This window comes from Misgurnus anguillicaudatus, chromosome 11 (assembly GCF_027580225.2).
Source record: "Misgurnus anguillicaudatus chromosome 11, ASM2758022v2, whole genome shotgun sequence".
NCBI classification, from domain to species: domain Eukaryota; kingdom Metazoa; phylum Chordata; class Actinopteri; order Cypriniformes; family Cobitidae; genus Misgurnus; species Misgurnus anguillicaudatus.
In genome coordinates, this window is record NC_073347.2 from 24,876,280 (window position 1) to 24,898,901 (window position 22,622).

A 22,622-nucleotide genomic window follows, 5' to 3' on the forward strand; every position below is an offset into this window, starting at 1 on the left:
GATGAGAAACGACAGAGTGAAAAATAATGGGAGAGCGATCAGGATATGCGAGTCGGATGGAAATGGCAAGAACATGACTAGAAAACTAATAAAAGGCTAAGAATAAAGAGACTTCCTGTAACTGCACAACAGGAGAACAGAGGTCGACTGGAGGACTATTATTAGGAACCTCGTCCTTTATTTTAATGTGAACACGGTATTTATAAAGAAAGTCTTTATCCAATTTGTTTGCAAACGGGATAACAACGTCGATCCCACAATGACCTTTAAGAGTATCAATAAAAAGTATACGTAAGCTTACATAAAATATATTGGATTTTAAAAAATATATAAAAACTATTAAACTACGTAAACAGACAATAGATTTTGTTTTTAAAACTTTCATTGTCCTTAGCTGAAGCCTGTATAAAACCTAGCATCACCTGTCGCACGTGAGCAGACGAACTGCGCCCTCTTGAGGCAGAAAGAAGACGCGGACGTGGAATCTTATGCTTTAAAATATTTTTATTGGTAATACACAAACGGAGACTACTTCAGTAAAAACAAAAAGCTATTATTTTCATGAAGTCATGACTTATTCTCAATGATGAACTAATATAGTTCCTATTTGCAACAAGTGACGAATTCCGTCAGAGTCGTCAGTACTCGAGTCTCACTGTAGAGGTCAGACTTAGATAAAGATCAGGTAAAACTGACAGGTTAAAACACATTTTCATAACATAAATTGTTAGGCTAATGTTTAAAGAATATAGAGTGCTCAACCTTTCTTTTTTTTTTAATGTTGTTATTATACACATTGCATTTTATTAGATCATCATAGTGTTGGTCTTCTCATTTGATTACAAACACATTATGTTCTACACATCTAATTCATACAAACACTATTTCTGTGTACAAGTGTAAAAATACATTTATGATAAATATATGAACATTTCATATAGACTATAAATAGAGTCAACAATTTATTTGAACATTTAAATTTCATATTCACTGCACATTTATAAGTATTTGACTTATTGTGAGTTCAGTTGTGTAAAAAATCATAGCATGAGGGAAAAATAAATGAAACATTTATGCTACTGAGGAGTGGCAGAGAGGACAGAAGCTGAATTGTGTGATCTCTTGCTCCACAGCACAGTGCTTACAAACACTGCACATCCAGAACTGGAACTCGGATATCACTCTTCCTGTCACTATACAAGTTGGCAACTTGCCTTCCGGCCTGAAAGAGACAGAAAGTGAGCAAGAGAGAGATACAACTTTAATCAATCAGGTATTTCACAAAGATCTGCATTTACTTTCTGTGCTAAATACTAATGAGAGTACTATGGTATAATGGTTAAAGATAGTGATGTTATCTAAGTACCTTTATAAACATTATTTAAGGAAAAACTTCAGGAGAACAATAGTGATGTGATGTTGACTCACATCACCGTGACCTCACAGCTCTGTCTACCAGCCGCAACGAAGGATACACCTCAGTTACAATTTAAACGGACTACGAGAGATTATTTCCGTAGTTCACGCTCACGGTCGTATAGCACATCTGTTTGCAGTTCACTTTTCTTACCCTTCCGTAAGGCTGTCTCGCTGGCTCTGCCGGGTGTCTCGCGGACTGTGTTTAGTAAAGATCTCCAGTGCCAAGTCTTCATAAAGCTGCCTCTGATCTGGAGTCAGCGTTTCCAGTGATTCCAGCTTTATAAAGGCACGTGAGCATGTACCAAATGCGCAGTTGGCAGAGGAGCAGATTGCAAGCAGAGAGTAGATCTCTACAGCTGGGATAATGTCCTCATAATCACGGAGATGAAGAGCTGGTGAAAAAAAAACAGTAATTACAACCATGACGCACACTTGGGAAACAAAAGAAAGATTTTAATAGTTACACTAAATTTGAATGAATATGAATACAACAACAATAACCCATGCATGCATGCATGCGCACACATTTTTGCAGGTGGTTGGGCTTTAAACATACTAGACCGTTGTGTAAGCAAAGGTCTTTTGCGAGGACCAAAAGTTTTAATGACTTAACTCAGACGAGTGATTTAACACCATGTGTGCGCAAACATGACCAGACATACCATGCATGCATTCACACAGACACAGATTTACAACGGACAGAACGTTCATATGGAGATCATTAGTGTTCTCCAAAACACAAGCACAGAATCACAGACACACAGAAACACAACATGCGTAAGAAATAGTTGACGACGGGCCATTGAATTATTCGAAAATAATGCACACCCAAGGTGGCATTATTATACCACGGGTTTGTCGAATGCTTGATTCTGATCCCGTTTGACACAAAGTTAAATCCCGCGAGTAATCTAGAGCGAGTAACGCGATGCCCCGCGTTTGGTGTGTACGTAGCATTAAAATAACCACCAGAGCAATGTTTGTGGTATCCGTGGTATAAGTGAAATAACTGACTCCGGTCATTTGAATTATTTGAAAATGGATGAACATAAGTATGGATATGGTGCAGATTAAAGGCGGGGTGCATGATCTCTGAAAGCCAATGTTGACATTTGAAATCACCCAAACATACACGCCCCTACCCCAATAGAATCTGAACCTTCTTTTGATAGACCCGTCCCACACATACACAACCCAGGTAACGATGTTGTTAGTAGACACGCCCCTTACTGCTGATGACAAGTGTGTTTTGGTACTCAGTCCGACTCCCTTACCCAAAATATTTTTTTTTTAATTCATACACCCCGCCTTTAAGAAAGAGTTATTTACTCTTACAAGTAAATAAGAAAGGTGAAATGTCTGACTAAGTGTGCTAGGGTGGCAAAATATAATTGTGGTTTAAAAATTTATACAAAAAGAAAATTCACTGTATTATTCACACACTGGGTGTGTACATACTATTGTGTGTCAAGTTTCACTTTTTTGTGTATGTGTGTGTCACCTGTCCTCATGGCTGCATCCACCTTGCCATCGTACAGCTGTCTCTGAGCAAGCAGGAAGAAATGATAGGCTTCTGCTCCACGCCAGGCGTCATCCAGGATACGGCTGTCTAAAGACGACTCATCCTCCTCTAACAGCCCTGCTAATGCACTGGTAGCCTGAAATAAATCACGTACACACAAATTACCCACTAGGTTGCAAATGAGCCCTTCATCACAACTGACTTCCTGCCCCACTGATGCTCTCAGTCTATGAGTCAAACAGCAGCTGCAGACCGCAGCAAAGTATGGAACTAACCAGAGCTTTTGGGATCTTTGATTAGAAGAAAATAGGAAATATCAAATGATTTTAAACTATATGGTTAGTCCTTTATTAAATCTATTTTACATGCAGTAAGCAGAATAAAGAGAGTGTCTGAGTGCAAATGAGGATGTTTGGTGAATTAAATTTACCTCTGATTTTTTGCCTTTGGTTTTGCTTTGCTGTGAGCTTTTGATCTGAGTGTGGAAGTTTTCCACCAGCAGGGCGGCGAGCACGTAAAGCTTCTTTACTCGCAATGGTCTTGCTCTCTTTTTTGCTTCTTCTTCTGCAATCTGACACACAAATAGACACATTGGGCTCTATCTTACACCCGGCGCAATGCAGCGCAATGCGCGACGCAAGTGTATTTTGCTAGTTTCCACCCTGCGCAATTATAATTTTCACGTTTAGCGCCGCATTGTTTACATAGCAAATGCATTTGCGCCCAATGTTGCGCCCATGGGTGTTCTGGTCTGAAAACGAGGTGTGTTCAGGCGCATTGTTGGCGCATTGCTATTTTAAGGAAACGAATAGACTACGCCATTGACCAACAAAAACCTGGTCTAAAGTCTAAAGCCAATGGCGCAATAATGTTTTTTGTTATTTAAAGAGCGCATAAGTAATATGCGCCTAAACGGGACGACAATGCGGGTTTGATACACATACATGAATGCGCAGCAGGACAAAAACGCTTTTAAATATGAAAGATTAAAGGATTGAATGTAAAAGATTATTATTGAGTCTCTTGGACATAAATGAGGACTAATTATGAGAGGTTAGAAGGCACAAAGAGCTGCTTCACCCGTAGCCTGGTAAGTAAATAAATGCTTTGCTTTAAACAAATGCATCTGTTTTTAAATGCTACCTCACAGATTTATTGTATATGATGACTCTGTACCTGTGGATTTGGTGAGATGAGAAACATTTTTAAGTAATGCTTAAAAAAACTGACCCTGTCCAAGTGCTGAATTGAGCTGTTTTTAAATTCTTTATCTCCTGTTTGTAACAAATAAAGTATTTTACAGTACAAACCTTTTCTTACAAACTTGTAAAAAATTTTTTTAATGATTAGATAGCCATTTAAAGCAATTAAAAGCCTGCTTTTTTACTTCCATGACTAAATGAAAACGGGTTTTAAAGGTTTTAATGAAAAAATAACAATTTCAATACAAGTGTAAAACATCACAATTATTAAACATTAATCTTAAACTGGGGATCTTCTTCCTCCGCTTAGTTTTTCAGTTTACAAAGTCCGTCATCTAAATAGGGATTAGACATAGCGCCAGCGCAACAGGCTTTTAAAGGGGATGAAAGCTGAGACTCTCATTGGTTTATTGCACGTTACGCCCAAAATACTCCCATTAATCATTAAAAAAAATAGGACCAACCCTTTTCGACCATGCGCTCGGCGCACAAACCATTTTTCCCGTCATTAAATTAGCAAAAGTGGATTTGGACACGCCTATTTAGACGTTACGCTGTGCGCTTTAGACAATGCGCTTAGATCATTAAAATAGGGCCCAATATGTGAATTGAACAGAATATCATGTTGTTTTATTTTAGCACTACTAGCAACCCAAACAGAACTGCAGTATGTTTGATAAGCCTGAATGGTGCCGGACATAACATTTATTCCTGTAGCTCAATTGGTAAAGCAAACGAACACCAAGTCCTAAACTTTATATCTCAAATAAGTCCCTTTGGAGAAAAGCTTCGGCCAAATGCATAAGTGTTGCATGGGTTTAAGACAGGTCTCCCAGTTTGTCCCAACAATGGAAGATTGGAAGATTCCCACTGGCATTTTTAAGCCAACAGTCATGCAAACCTTAAACATGAGTTTGGCAGCATCCAAGAAATGGTGGGCTTTCCTGTAAAGCTCCACAGCTTCCAGAGTTTTATTTTTCTCCAGCAGGTGCGACGCATATTTGGAAAGCAGAGGACCGATCTCCTTCATGCTGTGGTTTTTGGCAAGTTCAACAGCTTTGTTCCACTGAAAAGACAAACACAGGCCATATAAATCATTTTGATACATCATCGTCTAAACATTTATCCCAAATAAAATGGTTTTATGAGCAGCAGAGCTCCTCTCAGACAATGACAGTGGTCAGATAATGACTACTAATGGTTACATCTACATCTGGGACTTTAATTAAGACTGATGATGAGAGCACTTCAATCTCTCATTCAAATTCATTCTCATTGGCAGAAGCATCATTATCTCTCAATAGCAATAGACCCAGATAAAAGCAGTAAGTCTGAATGTGAAAAGAGGAAGAAAATAAACATTATTTAAAAAATGCATATGAAAGGGGACATATCATGAAAATCTGACTTTTTCCATGTTTAAGTGCTATAATTGGGTTCCCAGTGCTTGTATCAACCTAGAAATTGTGAAAAAGAACAACCCAGTAATTTAGTTTCGGTAAACCATTCTCTGTAAGCATGTGAAAAAATAGGTTATTGAAATCTGGCTCCCCTTGTGATGTCAGAAGGGGATAATACCACCCCTAAATCTGCACTATCCAACCACAGCACTGCCATTTAGTGCAGAGATCAGCTCATTTGCATTTAAAAGGACACACACAAAAATGGCACATTTTTGCTCACACCAACAAAGTGGCAATTTTAACATGTTATAATAAATTATCTATATGGTATTTTATGCTAGAACTTCACATACGTACTCTGAGGATACTAAAGATTTATTTTACATCTTAAAAAAGTCTTGTGAAATGTCCTCTTTAATAGAAATTAGATCTTTATCCCATAGGCTCTGTGTCTTTATGTGTATATCAAGTTTGGCCTATTATACAGAATTATACAGAAACTTCATTGAGAAATAAGCTAACCATGTTCGAAAACAAATGTGTTCCTGTGCAAACTCTCACCTGGTTTAGATGCACACAGGCATCCACTGCGGCTTTGGGCTGGTTACATTTTAGAAAAGCAATGACTGCTTGCTCACACATTCCCACGGTAACAAACATCTGACCAATGTCCTACACAAACACAATAAAGCACGGTTCAAGGTCTTAAAAGATTATAAAGAATTGTTGCTCATTTTGCTAAGAAAGATTTACAGAAGAGAGAGAGAGAAAACGAGGTCTGCTCACTGGTAGCAGTTTATGGTTCTCTGGTAGAGAGTTTGCGAGTCTCTCCAGACCATCGTAGTCCTCCAGCATATAATAACATTCGGCAAGACGCTCCTGATTACGACCCTGCAAGTAATACTGTACTGCATTCAACCTGTGGAGCGCACAGACAAAATAACTGTAAGTATGCAGCAAGAAGCCTTTAAGTGATATACAGAGACAATTCCCCAGGGGCATTTGAGACCAAAGTAATGCTATCGTAAAGATATACAGTACTTACGGATTCATATGCACCTGTTTACATAGAAGTGCATGCATATACATACATTAGCAAACACGTGGGCATTCACACATAAAAAAGCACTACCATTTCTGTCTGTCTGCAAAGTAATCTCCAATGGCATTGTAGGCCTGCTCCTGTAGAGCATCATCAGAGTCACCTGACCCGGTCTTCAGCAGCTGCAGGACTCTGAACCAATCACCGAGCTTTATCCGCAAACCAATGGCCAAGTCCCTAAAGAAATCAGAAAGATCAATAGAGAGGGAGTGAGAGAGAGAGAAAGAGAGAGTCAATGCATTACTGATGTAATCAAATATGGGTTTTGGCTGCTTGTGCTATTTATTTATTCAAACTAAGCTAATGCAGTGAATTTCTTAAGGAATAATCTAATTTCAATTTCTAAAAAGAAAGTTAACATGATCAACTTGCATTGGATCTACATTTACAATCTAGATATACAGAACTCCAGATCTAGATCGACAAATGCTGGTAATTTATTTTTGCATATAATTTTGTTTAAATCTAACATCATTAATCAATGTTGTTCATTTAGTACTTTTTTGTGGATATTTCTTATTTGATTATGTATGCCAGAAAAACAAATAGCCTGTTTGGTAAAAAGCCAAAAATGGTAAATAGGTTTTCAAATACATAATTGTATTATGTCGTAATATAATAGTGGAGAATGGTACTGTAAGCATAACTAAAGCAGAAGTAGTGCATGTAGCCTGATAGGTTTCATACAAGTGCACGAGTGCAGGGTTTAAAGAGCACCCATTTCATTGCTAATACCATACCATACCGGCTCCGGATTTCACTCTCTTCCCGAAACGCACAGATTTGAAAAGCTCTGTGTTCCTGATTGGCCAGCTAATCTGTACGTTGTGATAGGCCTGAATACCTCTGATGTCAGCCGGAAATGTGACGCTCCTTACCATGTTTGAAAGATTTACGCGCAATGCAATGTTAACAGGAGTTAACTTATAAGCTGTGAGTCAAAGCGGGATGAATAATGATAATGTCGGTCTTTACTACATCACCAATTTCAGGAAGTAAACTGTTGCCTACAATCCGTGTGTTTGTTGTAGTCCAAGAAAAATATTTAAGTTGGAGACGATAACTCGCATCATTGTTTACTTTGCATATCATTAACTCTTTCCCAGCCATTGACGAGTTAAGAGAAAACACTTTCCTGCCAATGACGAGTATTTCCGGCTTTCCGCAATACCGCTATTATCCACCAGGTGGTTATAAAACCCGGAAGTATCACCCTAAGGGCTCAGTCACACCAAAAGCGTTTATGGCAGTTGCAGGCGCCTTTTTTGAATGATATTCTATGGGCAGGGCGCGTTTGCGCGCTGTTTATGCGCGCCGAGCGCCTTGCGGTTTTCTGCCGCCTGTCGCGCACGCGTTTTTGAAGGAGCGCTGAGAGCGGAGAAAGCGCCTGACGTCATTCGCGTCTTCCATTGTCCAATCGAATGAGGGGAGAGGCGGGCCTTACGTTGTGGTCAGTGAAGTTTACAGTTGCTTTGAAGAACCGGACTCCACTCGCTCACTCTCTCCTGCGTGTTTATGCATCTCTCACCCTCAAACAAGGTCAGAGCAAGCGTCCTCTTTTTAAAGTTTCTGCTAATATGACAGTTAACAGCAAAAGAGCGCTCACGCTTCAATATTTGATTGACAAGACAGCTGACTCGGTGGTTGCTTAGCAACATGAAAAGCCGCGCCGCACTGCTCTTTTTTTAAAAAAGGCAGTGCGTCGCGCCTTGCGTTTGCAAGCGTTTAAAGCGCTTTTGGTGTGACTGCGCCCTAAGGCAGTTTTTCTCAAACTTTTTCGGCCCAAGGACCACTTTATCTTCCAATTTTTTTCTGAGGACCACCTAACAGAATCCGACTCTAACACGCCCCCAAAAAAACAACAAAATAGGAAGGATAAGCTAAATTTAAGTTTAATATGCAACTGTTTTAAGTCAATAACTAATTTTTTAAACACAAATGCAATGCTATGTTCAGAAATTATTATATGAATTTTATTTCATTTGAAAAAGTAAATGTGAAATGAGTTGTAGCTTAATATGCACATGTGAAAAAAACTGCAATTAAACATACTGTAACAGCCTAGGTCCCACTTAATGTCATTCCAAAGAGCCATTAATTTAAAACTGAGGAGGAGGGTATATGAAGTTTATGGTTGTAACAATGGTAACAATAAAATGCTAAAAAAAAATGTTCCCTTTAATGTCCAAAATCACTGAAATTACAGGGATTTTACACATGAAACAAAAACTAGTACATTACAAAACTAATAGATCTGTGGATATTAGCTGCTCTCAGTTGGTGCTTGATCTTTTATTTTGACTTCTGTTTGGTTTAGCCACCGATCCATTTTTATGTTATTAAAACAAGATGGCAAGACTTGATATAACAGTTTCACAAGTGCACTAAAAATCTACTTAAATAAGTGACGATTGTATAAACACTTGCCTAGTTTAGTTCATCTTTTGGCGGACCACTGGGGGGGGGGGTTAAGAATTACTGCCCTAAGGCAAAAAGCTGTATGTCCGTGTAAGATTTGAGGATTGCTCTATCAAAAGTCCATCACAAAAATGGAACTATTTCAGCTTTTTGAAGAAATCTACCCATATTAGAGAGGTGATAAAAAGAGAACTAATGAAGGTAGGACGAAAAAATTTTTGTTTGAAAGCAGAGGGTCTGTTCTTTCATTTATTATATATGTTTGTTTATATATTTTAAGAAGAACATTTTATGGGAGGCATTAAAGCGTAACTAAACCCCTGGTCAGAGCCTGACTCCACCCACTGGCAATATTTAAAAAATGCAAGAAAAGTAGGCAGATCCCAACGGAGATAGAGGGGACGAACTAAGCTCGTACCAAGTGTGTGGTGAGATTGTAACAAGAGCGTGGTGAGCTTGAACCTCCTTACGTCACAAGTTCTTTTTTGGACCCAACATCCAATAGGAAAATTTAACTGCAGTAGCCACCGTTCAACCTGAAGAGGGCATCACTCAGACGTTTTTACACCATATATTATAGTATTGAAACACTTTATGTCCAAATGTCAAAAAACTTACTAAAATCAATGAACAGCACTAATAAAGCATCATTCTTACAGATCATTAACTAAAAAAAGTTGGTTTAGGGTTTAGTTACTCTTTAAACTTTTGTGAAAATCATGAAAAATGCTGGCGATGGCTGGCAACTTTTTTTTAAAACATTGGCAGGAAAAGAGTTAACATTTACTAATACACAGCTACATACCAAAGGAAATGTAAAATCGTAAATCGGACCATTGGTGCTCTTGAAATCCTGTACACTTCATTCATTGAATATAGCAGGCACACAGAAAATACAACCAAAATGCATGGGATAGTTTCAGGTTTTATTTTTAAAGTTTGCCTACTGAAAGAATATTTAATGTATGTTCAATACATTTGTAATGCAGTATACATGTGAGAATGTGTACCTGCGGTCCATGTCCAGATACATCCTCTCTGCTTCCTCGAACCTACTGAAGTAAGCCGCCACCTCTGCCTGTTTCATGGCTTCACTTTGCAGATTGCTCAGTCTCTTCACAAATTCAATGCCTTGGTAGTCTTTACAACGCACAAACGCCTGCTCAGCCATCTTCAAATCTAGTTTCTGCAGCGCTGCTTCTGCTAACAGACGCCTGGAGGAGGACAGATACCATAAACAATATACTTCAAATTTTCAAATACAGAAGCCTGAAGCATCACAATCATTATTTACATTTTTTTTTAAATCAGACACATAAGAAATTACTTATTTATGAGTTATGTTCTATAAAGATTTTATTACACTGAAATGTATTACACTGAGAAGTTTAAACTGCACAATAAATAAACAAAAAAACAATTTGTTTTGCTGAGTTAAGTCAGTGGCCAGGTTAAGAGTCTGTCTGAGATCTTTTCATGTGCTCACAGAAAGCAAACAAGACCCTTGACCTCTGACACGTTGGCATGTTAAGGATGAACACAACCAGACAACAGTGACTCTGAGCTCTCATGCTTGGACACAAATGCACACAAACACAGATGGAGAGAGTTAAGACTTTGCTTGTGGCTCTCGCTTTCTTTGCACTTTAGGATTCCTACTCAAGTCCTGCAATGACATACCTGTAAAACATCTAGAAGATGCACTTAAAATAAGGTGCAGTGCTACTATAACACAAGGGTTTGCCTCTTTTTTGGTGTGGCAGGAGTGCGATCTGAAATTCCTCCTTGTGCTGTGAGAACTGACAGAAGCGCTAAAACTGCAATGGGCTGTTAAATCAATAGAGCCGCTCCAAGACTATCATGCATTACCTCCAGGTAACATCTCTCTCTCATCTCTGTCTGAGCTGACGATTTATTTTATAAAAATGGACATTACCATTAATAATTACCCACTAAAGGTTACTCCAGAAGTTTGCTTGCTGTCGAACTGGCTTTATCTTGTACCCCTTCAGAGCCAGCATTATCGTTCAGACCATAAAACTGTACCTCATATTTTTTTCTGACTATAAAACTGCACCTCACACTTTCCACTGCCTAGCCAAGAAAACACACACAGTATATAGTATAGCACTCTACCGTACTGCTTTAACTATACTTTCATTCATATATTCCTATGCTAAGATAAATATTTAAATTGCTCCATTTAATTTGTGGAATGAGTGCATTTCTCTCACCAGAGACGGGGATGGGGATTATCCTCAATAAACTGGGAAGCGTCTTCTATTCCAACCTTCTCAATCAGAGCCCTGCTGTCCCTCAATGAACGGATCTCGAAGTTCATCAAATAATCTTTATTTGGGACCTCTGGATCCTTGAAACACAGACGTGGTTACGAGTTGTGATTTCCAGGATCATATTAACTCTTTCCCCACCATTGAAGAGAAAACATTTGCATAAAAAAGAACGTGTCCCTGATCATTTTTTATGTTAATCTGCAATACTGCGATTATCCACTAGATGGCACTTACCCAATTTATGCAAAAACTAAAACCAAAACGTCATTTACTAATTTTAAACTCTGTGTATGTTTTGATAATAATTCTGAATCTGATCTCTAACTAAATTCCTTAAAAAAAAATGCAATTATTTCAACTTTTTGCTAAAAAATTTTTTTAAAGAACAAGACCAATATTTAAGAGTTTATAAGCAAAGAAAAAATATAGATATATTTTTTACCATTTTGTTTGTTTGAAAGTAGAGGGTCTGTTCTTTTATTTGATATATTTGTATGTTTATATATTTTTAGAAGAAAATAGAAGGCATTTTGTGAAACATTTGGGAAAATTACAAAAATGCTGTTGGGCAACTTTTCAAAAAATGGCTGGCGGGGAATGAGTTCAGATACTGTAGATCAGGACAGATCTTATAATAGCAATTAGCAATGCAATGCCTGCATTTAGTTTAACCACACATTTTCATTTTCATAATTACAAATGTAAGGATATATGAGTTTTTGAATTAATATTATAGATTTTACTAACAACCAGTAAGTTCTCAAGTGAAATATATTAATAGTAGTGCTGGGCAAAGATTAATTCGCGATTAATCGCATACAAAATAAAAGTGCATTTTTGTCTAATATATGTGTGTGTACTGTGTGTAATTATGATGTATATTTAAACACACACACACACACACACACACACACACACACACACACACACACACACACACATACATATATGCATTTCAGAACATTTGTTTTTATATATCAATTTTTTGTTAATATATAATATATAAAAAAAGAAATAAATATATATACACACACATGTAAATGTTTCTTAAATACATACATTAATGGTGTCTGTTTTTATAAATACATAATAATTACACACACTCATATACTGTATTATGCAAAAATTACTTTTATTTTGTATGCGAATAATCGAAATTAGTCTTTGACCAGCACAAATTAATATCAAGGCACACTTCGAAAATCTAACATTTTAATGAAGAGTGATAAAAACTAACCCTCATAATCTCATCCAAAAGAACAGACTTGATTTCCAGATCCTCAAAGTGGCAAATGAAGCCAGATGTTTGAATCGGCTCCTGTGTTCAAAACACAACAAAAATATTGTCTGGAAGAAATACTGACATAATAACTGCTGCAAATTAACTACAGAATCAGATTATTTGATCAAAGTTTAATTCCTATGTGAATACATTGTTGCAGCAGTGTACGATATGTAAGCAGGTCCTGTAAGCCACACTGTACCTGCATGTGTGTGAAGGAAAAGCCCCATTGAGACTCTTCTGTAGGTGGTCTGATTTACAAGCCATGTGCTCCATGATTTACTGAGGTTAGTGTGTTTATTTGAAGAAGACACCACTTCCTATATCCTACATATGAGGTAACTCTAACAGACACAGGCCATCCATCCCAGTTCATTCCCATAGCAAAAACAGTACATACTTTTAGGACATACTAGAACTGGGGTGCCGCAAGTGGCGTCATCTCCAATTGCTTATTTTCTATATTTTGTATTTTCTTCAGATAACTTTCTGTTTATAAAAATCACAATGGACATAGTGTGTAATGTTAACACATGGGACACTTTCACACTTAACAGACACACAAAAAATTTTTTTTTTGAAAGCTGGAATGACCCTACATCCTGGTTGCCGTGATTGTTCTCCCTTTTAAAAAAATGTGTAATTGTTACCTCAGGGTCCAGGTTTCTGAAGACATACATTCTGGTTTTCTCCATCATTGAAAACAGATCTGGGTTGTCTACAGCCCATTTCATATCCCAGACATCTTTGCGTTCGAATTTAGATGGGTCTTCAGCTGTCGATCCGCTCTCCGCATCCCCTTGTGACCCCCGCGTCTCCACATCCAAAAATTTCAACAGGCCAGTTATGTCTATAATAGCCAGACGGCTAAAAACAAAAGATGACCGTCTTAAAACTGCACAATGTGACATTTAAACAACAAGCAAAGTTTTTGTCCACACAGAACAATAAGAACAGTAAAGGCAGCCGAGAAAAGTAGTTTCGCTTGTCACAGTCAGTTAGAACAAAAACTCAAAATGATCGCTTTTATGTCTTGTCCCAAACTTTGTGGGACATGGTGTAACAACACATGGTGCTTATAAGGTCTGAAGATTTCTGAAACCGAAAGAGGGATAAAATGAGGATAGCAACTGAGAGAGAGAGAAAGAGCCAGACGGCTGGAGTTACAATTGAGAGACAGCTGATATGGTCTGGACGTGAGGGAGTATTTTTGAAGGAGGCTGATGTTGGGCAGGCTGTACCTCTGCAAAGTACCAGACTCGCGACCCTGTGGAGTGTGGACATCACAGACACAAATCAATCACACAAAAGGATTTGGGCCGAGGAAGCCTGTGTGTCCTGTCTGTAAATCAGACATACCACTATAAGCATCCTGTCTGATGCTGTGATGCAGCAGATTGGATCTCTGGTGGCCTGAAACAAATAAAACATTTTAGGTTCTTAAAATAATATTAAATAATATAGGAGTTTCTCTGTCCTGAAAAGTTTAAAGAAACACAAACAGAAGAAACATAAATAAATTATAAACAGAGTTAAGGTGTGTTTTATGGGATGTTTCCCCATTAATCCACTGACAGGGGATTGAAAGAGCCTCAGGTGTATGTGTAATGAGTATACTTACTGTGAAGGCTTTGGCAAAGTTCAGTGTCCCATCCGACGGTCCGCTTGGACTGTCATCAATGTGATAAATCCTACAAAATAGAGAGAGAGAGAGAGAGAGAGAGAGAGAGAGAGAGAGAGAGAGAGAGAGAGTGGGAGAAAAGTTAAGAGAGATTGAAAAGAGACATTATGTAAATAAAATGATATAGTGAGAGACTTTTTCTATTACATAGCAGAACACTGGGTCCATTTCTCATTTATGTGGGTCACTGCAATTCATCACAAGCATGAACGAAACCTTTGAAAAGCGCTGTCGCCAACGAACGTTCCCTCACACTGCATCGACAGACAAACAGCAGACAGGCCACAGCCCACAGACTGTATGCATCACATAACACTAACTAGACAAACGTTGATTGTTGGCTTACTTTTACTGGAAGTTTAAAAATTGGTTTAAAAGTTAGGTAGAGCTTGTACTCTAGCTCTGTAGTTGAAATGAAAAAACATTTGAAAAGTTTAAAGATTATAGGTTTCCAGTAGGTTCTTGGTGGTTGGTTGCTATTTTTTTTATCAACTACGGGATTGCCACTGTTAAATTCAGGAAAAGTCACGGGTAACCTTTGACTCTCACCTCTCTCGACCTTCCTTTCTGGTTTTGGCAACCTGGTTGATTTCAAGAGCGGTGAGTTTCTTTGCCACACGATACTGCCAAACGTAAAATGCCTCTTTAGATGCAGCGATCACATGTGTCTTCGTCATGGTGATAAACAGGGGGTCTGTGATAGAGAGAAATAGTACAAGAACTAAATGGTGGTGTTCTTCAAAATCCAAATTTAACAGAATTTAGAAAATCGGTGTGAATACTGTAACATCTATTCAGGGTAATGGGACATTCTTAGCAAAACCTTGTAATTTATTTGATTTTCCAGCAAAATAAATCAGTCTACACTTGACGCGAGGAGTCATGTATTTCAATGGGACGCTCTAGTTCAGTGGTCTTCAACATGGTTCCCGTGAATTGCCCACCAAAGCACATTCTATTTATAGCCTCAACCTTATTATTTATTAATTACATATTTTACTTTATCTTGGCTTCTTTTATGTGTTTTAACATTTTAAACAATGATAAAACATATTAAACAAGTAAAATAAAATCAACAAGTAAAACAAAAAAGTTTTGAGTAGACTATATAAAAAAGTAGCCCTCCAGATTATTTTATTTATTGTGGTAGCCCATGCTCACAAAAATTTTGGAGACCCCTGCTCTATATTCTGTTGTCTGTCTGTATGTGTGTGCTCAGTGCTGTGGTTCAGGCTCTGGAATCTGTCCACAGATACATCAGAGTGAACATCTCTTCCTCCCACAGATCTGCTCTCCCAACCAGGGGAGGAATTTAGCAGGATGTCTGTGAGAGTGAGAGGAAAAGAGCCGGGATTCCCACCACAGATTTCACACTGTGAAAACGGCTTCATCATTACAACCACAAGCCATCTGTGTGCTTATCACTGATAGAATTAAGAGAATTAACACACAACACAAAAAAAGTTGGTGGCCTTATTAAAACAATGGTGAAAGAGTGATAGGAAAAAAAACATGATTTTGACTGGCCAATCACAGCAAACTGTGGTCAAATGTAGTGTTGTAGTCAAGACCACCTAAACCGAGACCAAGTCATGACCACGACCAAGACAGGTCGAGACCGAGATAAGACCAAGACTTTAAAGGGTCGAGACCAAGTCAAGACCAAGACCAGTGCAAGTTACTGCATTAAAACACTTATGATAAAATGTGGAATATGCATATGATTAGGCACTTCTTGTCTGTCTGTCTGTCTGTCTGTCTGTGTGTGTGTGTGTGTGTGTGTGTGTGTGTATGCCATCAGAGAAGTTGATAAAATAATCAAAGGCATTGCAGATATGTGGGAATTTATTTTTGTCTATAAGCAAATAAAAGTGAACAAACTTTAAAAAGCTGAAATCAACTTTTTTCAACCATTTATTCTGAACTGTCTTTCCAAGGCTTGCCATCCACTTAACACAATGCAGGTGTTTTTAGTAATAAAATTAATAAACTGTCATTGGGAGAAACTTAAACAATGCCAAAATCATATGCCAAACCTGAATAAACTGCATAAAATTAATGATAAAACATACATTTGTGATATGCACTGCAGAAAAGGATTTTCAACAAGTATTTTTGTCTTGTTTTCAGTAAAAATATCTAAAAATTCTTAAAGTAAGATGTTTTTTTCTTGATGAGCAAAACTACCCAAGAAAATTAAGTCTAGTTTTTAGAGCAAAAATATACAATTTAAGTGATTTTGTGCATAAAACAAGCAAAAAAATTGCCAATGGGGTAAAAAAATCTTGAACCTTTTTCTTAAACAGTACATAAAAAAATCAGATTATTTGCTTGTTTTATGCACAAAATCACTTGAATTTGATATTTTTGCTCTGGAGACTGGACTTGTTTTTTTGGGTCGTTTTGTTCATCAGAGAAGGCATCTTAAATTTGGGAATTTTTTTATGTTTTTGCTGAAAACAAGACAAAAATACTTGGAGTTTTTTTCTTGAAAATAATTTTTTGCAGTGTGCCATCAGTTGTGGTCTTGATCGGTCTTGAAATAAAATTCAGAGTCCTCTTTGTCCAAGACCGAGACGAGACCGAGTAAAAATGCGGTCGATTCCAAGACCTTTAAAAAGTGGTCTTGAGACCGGTCTTGAGACCGAGACCGGTCTAGAGAACTACAACACTAGTCAAATGTTTCTGGTGTAATGTCTAAAAAAACAGTATAATTGAACCATATTCTAAATAGCTGCGTGAGTCTTATTTTTCTCATGTTATACATTTTTTATTCTCACTTAATAAAGTCATTTTAAAATCAATATTTTATCAATTTTTGCATATATTGATTCTTTAAGTATCCAAATAAAGCCAGGATCGTGATTATCCTGCTCAGCGTTTATTTAGTGATATTGTCATATGATAATCATCAGTAAGCTTATTGTGCCTCGTTACTCACCTATGTCAATATATTTGGAGTCCTGTGGGGTTCCAATGGAGTTGCACAATACCAGAACATACTACAAAGAGAGAACAGAGATTTCTCTTTACTGCAGGCCAAGGGTTACACTAGTCAGAATTAGGTAAATATCTGAGAGGGTCTTTTTGCAGATGTTTATAATACCTTTCTCCTCTCAGAAAGATCCATTGGGGGCTTTTGATAGGACAGCTCATTAAATGCCTGTGGTAAAGTGGTTGCATCTGGCTCTTAAGAACAGCTTTTTTCAAAGTTTAATAATCTCAAAGTTGTATTTTACCAATGAGATTCTACATTCAAATACAATATTCTGCTTCAGCTAGGGCAGGACAAGCTGCATTTTTCTGTATGCAGGAACATTGGCTAAAATGTTTACTCTTTGCTAGTGGGGATCTACATTATAAGCATTTAAATACAGCTGTTCTATTTGCACACACAGAGCCGCCTGTTATTATTGGTAAGTCTGTTTTGTCCTTCATTATAAAACAACTTCAATATATCACATTTCCAATGCTCTGCAAAAATCTGCTTCATACTATATTAGATTTAAAAGGGTGTTTTTACCGTAGCTAATCCAGCCTCGCCCTCTGTATCCTCCTGTTTATGATGATAGAAATGATAATACATGAGTACAATTTTATTAGATCCTCCCTCAAACAAAAGCAACACAAATCACCTGACGTACGATACCAGTTAAAGGGACAATTCAATCATTTTGTCATTCAAAACCTATATATCGTATTTTCCGGACTATAAGTTGCACTTTTTTCATAGTTTGGGTGGTCCTGGAACTTATAGTCAGATGCGACTTATACGTCAAAATTATTTCATATGAACCAAGAGAAACCATTACCACCGCGAGAGTCCGCTCTATGCTGCTCCTGTATTTATGTAATTCAATGGATTCAGTGATGTGGAATAACTTCCGGACCTTTTTGAACTTAATTTGGCTTGTCATGTTCATTTAGCCCATTCAGCCTCCCAGGTATGTTCTGTATGATATTGTGCATCGTGTAAATAACTGTTTATGTTACTTTAACATGTATGGACACCTATTCAGCTTAATGTTCTGTGCTATTGTTTAGTTATAGACTTATAACTTGCCTTTCCAGATTAAATGTCTGTTCTTTGGCTTGGATTTTGCAAAATCATTTTCTAAATAAATGTGTCGTATAGTCCACTGCGACTTAAATATGTTATTCCTCTTCAAAACACATTTTTGACTAATGCAACTTATACTCCAGACCAACTTATAGTCCAGAAAATACGGTAACTTACTTCTAATGAAACACAGAATAGTGTCAAAACAGTATGTAGACGCACTATACAAGTATCATGTAAGTAGTCCCTATCACCTCTACATACACAGCATGTTTTTTAAACCATACAATAACATTGCACGCATAAATATACAAATTGTATATGGATCATTTTGTGTGTACATTTGTACGTTTGAACGTTTCATTGTAAATAATTGGATCATGTTCAAATGACATCGGGGAAGTTATGATTTTTAACCTTTAACACACAAAAACAGATTTGTGTACCTGTGGGTGTGTGTCATCTGCTTTGGTGGCCAGGATGCAGAAATCTCCACATGTGGTGATGGACATGAGACTCTTGACGTATTTGACAAACTTCTCATTATTCTTAGTATCCCAGAAGACCACACTGTACTCCAGCCTGTCTGGACGTGTGTATGCATACACCACAGTATTACTGCAGTAACCCCACTACAGAAAGAGAGGAACAGATCCGACACACTCAATTGAATTCAATGAAAGCCGATTAATATTTCTTGATATGTTTGATAAGGTTTGGATGGAAGTCTCTGGCATATATTCAGATTGTGTTTATTTGAGCAGATAGGACATTGCACTGGAATTATGGTGATCTGCAAACTGACAATGATGTGACAGTTATCTGATTAGATCCACACATGTTCTCGTTGTACACATCTTCTGCCCTAGGGTTAATGAATTTAGTAAACCCTAAAAAAGCTAATATACCTTGTAATCTGGTCGAATGATGGCAAAGTATATATAGGAATCTACAGCCAAGCCAATTCGAAGTCCTCTACCTTCCCATGACACAGAATTCATCTGCTTGCCTGGAACCTTCAGAGTCCGCAAGTGCTAGACAAAAAATTATATAACACATGAATGTATCCATGATATGACATCACGCTAGTACGTAAAATAACCAGTATTAGGGTTTTTATAATCTGTATGTATGGGTACCCGTCCCTTACCTCTCCAAATGGTGTGTAGAAGTGAACAACATTTATCTCCTTATCTGTACCATTGTTTCTGATGGATCCTGCTATAGCCAGAACACTGCCACAGTGATTCCACTGGATACTGGTCACATGCCACATACCCGTCTCAATAACCACAGGATCTACACACAAAATCAAACATTTTTCTATCTCTCTTTCATTACTGTACTGACATTCTGTATATTCAAGAACATAAAACATGAATAATTTAAAATGCACATTTTGCTTACTGTCATCACTCTCGTGCCGCATGACTTGGCAGTACCCGTTGGTAAAACAAATAGCGAGGCAGGGGCAGTCTGGCTCCAGATACCCCTGTGTGCCCGAGTACCAGTGAATACTTGCTATACTGAGGGCACCTGTTACATTCGCCAAACAACTTATGGTCATCTTCATCTGGGCACAAGCAAACAAAACAAAATGGGGAAATATGCGTATTAATTGCAGTGTTCAGGCTAACTGTGAAAGTGAAAAACTACAATATTCAAGCTAGCTGAGAAAACAACTGTAATAAAAGCACTCACAATGAAGTTTCCCTGGTTGTCGTAGATGTGGATCTCTCCGTTGGCCATCCCGAACAGTAGGATCTTACTGTCTGGCGACCAAGCCACATGTGCGAGCTGAGTCCCTTTTAGTTCTTTACCCCAGATCCTGTTTCCTGTTTACAGATTACAGAAATAAATGCACAAAAACCAAATCTTTGAACTTTTTTTAACTAATTAAAGAATAAACACTTAAAGGACTTGCAGGGATAGTTCACTCAAAAATAACAATTCTGTCATCATTTACTCACCCTCATGCTGTTGAGTTTCTTTATTCTGTTGAATACAAAATAAAATATTTTGACAAATTATAGTATCCACATAGTTGAAGGTACCCACTGACTTCCATAGTAGCACTAGTATGGAAGTCAATGGGTACCGTCAACTGTGTGCTTACCACCATTTATTAAAATAAGTTATTTTGTGTTCAACAGAATAAAGAACTCATACAGGTTCAGAGCAACATGAGGGTAAGTAAATTAATTTTCATTTTTGGGTGAACTGTCCCTTTAAAGTGTCACATGAAAGCAAGCAATCAAATGTTTGTGCCAGTGGCGGCTCGTGACTGCACTTCCGAGAATGCGCTAATTCAAAATAAGTGTTCGGATTGTCACGTGCGTGGTTCACTTTTCCAAAATATGTGTCATGCGTGTGGAGAGATCCTGTGTGCATCACATGCCCCGTCAAAGTAAGTGCCTGCTGGAGACACGTCAAAACTGTTTATGATAAAAGAGACGCTCACGTTCCCTAAATACACGCAAGACACTTCCTAAACAGTAAACTCTGATTACGCATGAGATTGTGTGAGTATCTGGCACACGCGAGCGTCTCCTTTCAAGTTCAAGGCAGCAGGCACCCACTTTGGCACGACACGTGATGCGCACAGGACCTCCCAAAGCGCAGAACACATATTCTGAAAAAAAGAACCACACATGACAAGCTACATGCATGTTGTGACGAACTTCGCATCATGCGCTTCAAAATAAGAAGTCACCAGCCGCCACTGGTTTGTGCTCACCGTCCACCGAGCCCACGATCACAGCACCATCCTCATACACGATGCAGATCTTCAGACCATCAGCATTCCAGCTCATGCTCCGAACCACAGATTTATTCCTGTTATTTATCATCTCCTCATACCACATACCTGTTTCACACAAAAAACACAGGCCAATGTTTTAAATTCACGTAAAATTTGTAAAAAAAAAAAAAACTAAAAAAAAACATTTTCTGTCTGAATAGTTGGTTATGGGGCTGTGTACCTTTATAAAGCATCCAAACAATAATGAGTCCATTCTGGTCACTGGTGGTCAGTTTCTGGTACTGTTCATTCCATGTCACAACTTGCACTGCACCTGCACAACCAACCGAAATTTTCACAATTACTACACAAACAATACACGCAGAAACTCATGCACTATGTATGCACAGACACCGGACTGGATGTCTTAACATAATCTTCCTTCTTACCACTGTGGCCTTCCATTGTCTGATTCATAGAGAGGTTACTGGGAGCAGCCAGGCCTTTTAATTTGGCATCATCTAAGACACACACAGATGATTACACACAGCTATACACGCAGAAATACTTCTTTTGTAAAACCATTTTTTATTATTAATTGTAGAATGAATTTAAATACATATGGAATGTATATTTCTAGATATTTTATAATAAATAAGATGTAGAGACACATCATTAGATGACAAAAGAGTTAAGGGTAAATACCTGTGTGGTCCTAACTTACCTGTGTAAGTTTCAAGCTTGAGCACTTTTAACAGGCCATCCTCTCCTCCACAGGCTATGAAACCCTGATCTTTATTCCAGGAGACACACTTTAAAATCGTATTGCTTGGAATGGCAATCTGAGGAAACACATATAAAGCCATGAAAACAGCTCATTTGTGCAGAGACAGCTGTCACTGTCAGTAAAGAAAACGCTTTGTAGGAATAGTAACTGAATATTGATAACGTTAGACCACAGAGAGAGCAAACAGTCAGATTTAGAAGTGTGAGTATGCGGAGTATGTCGCACTTACCTTCTTACTGAGATATATAAACATATTTGCCTTAGCTTAGCCTCCTAGCTTGTCGCAAAGTTTATTGCAACGATGTTTCTTGTCTTTTGAACGATAATGTTTTATTCTTGTTGCGACGACTTTGGGTGACTTATGTACTGTTCTCCCTAAAGTAAAATCGAATATGAAACCCGCGTTTCAAAGCATTTGAAAGAGATTTGTCTTTTCATGCATTTATTCTGCTTCTGTACAACGGTTTGCTTGGTTTCTAGGTAACCAGAATCCGGAAATGACGTAACACTCATAGGGTCATGGTATTTGTAGTCCGATTAACAATATGTCAACGGTTCATTTATAAAACATTTATTAAAACATAAGTTTAATACATTTAATTTACTTTTCTGTTAACTAATAACAGAAATTTAACAGAAAATAATGTATGCATAGTCCTATTTTATTATACATACAGTATAAGACTGCTTATTTTAAAAAACAAATATAAGT

At 37.7% G+C, this 22,622-nt stretch overlaps 1 protein-coding gene across 2 annotated transcripts; it reads right to left on the reverse strand.

Annotated features, from left to right (window-relative positions):
• Positions 1–484: 484 nt before the first annotated feature.
• Positions 485–22,403, reverse strand: wdr35 (WD repeat domain 35). Of its 2 annotated transcripts, XM_073873390.1 has the most exons (29): positions 22,140–22,403; positions 21,848–21,965; positions 21,573–21,644; positions 21,365–21,457; positions 21,121–21,249; positions 20,085–20,218; positions 19,791–19,956; positions 19,534–19,682; positions 19,292–19,417; positions 18,830–19,015; positions 17,847–17,879; positions 17,430–17,486; positions 17,265–17,325; positions 14,873–15,017; positions 14,264–14,333; positions 14,002–14,055; positions 13,790–13,909; positions 13,293–13,499; positions 12,598–12,678; positions 11,301–11,437; positions 10,077–10,280; positions 6,679–6,825; positions 6,333–6,465; positions 6,108–6,218; positions 5,045–5,209; positions 3,372–3,512; positions 2,921–3,077; positions 1,571–1,811; positions 485–1,222 (listed from the first exon to the last, which is right to left on the reverse strand). In XM_073873390.1, the coding sequence occupies exons 1-29, from the start codon at positions 22,161–22,163 to the stop codon at positions 1,072–1,074; spliced, it is 3,612 nt and encodes a 1,203-aa protein (XP_073729491.1). In that variant the 5' UTR covers positions 22,164–22,403; the 3' UTR covers positions 485–1,071. The 2 variants fall into 2 exon arrangements, with proteins under 2 accessions (XP_073729491.1, XP_073729492.1); XM_073873391.1 differs by lacking the exon at positions 17,430–17,486.
• Between the last annotated feature and the right edge of the window lie 219 nt (positions 22,404–22,622).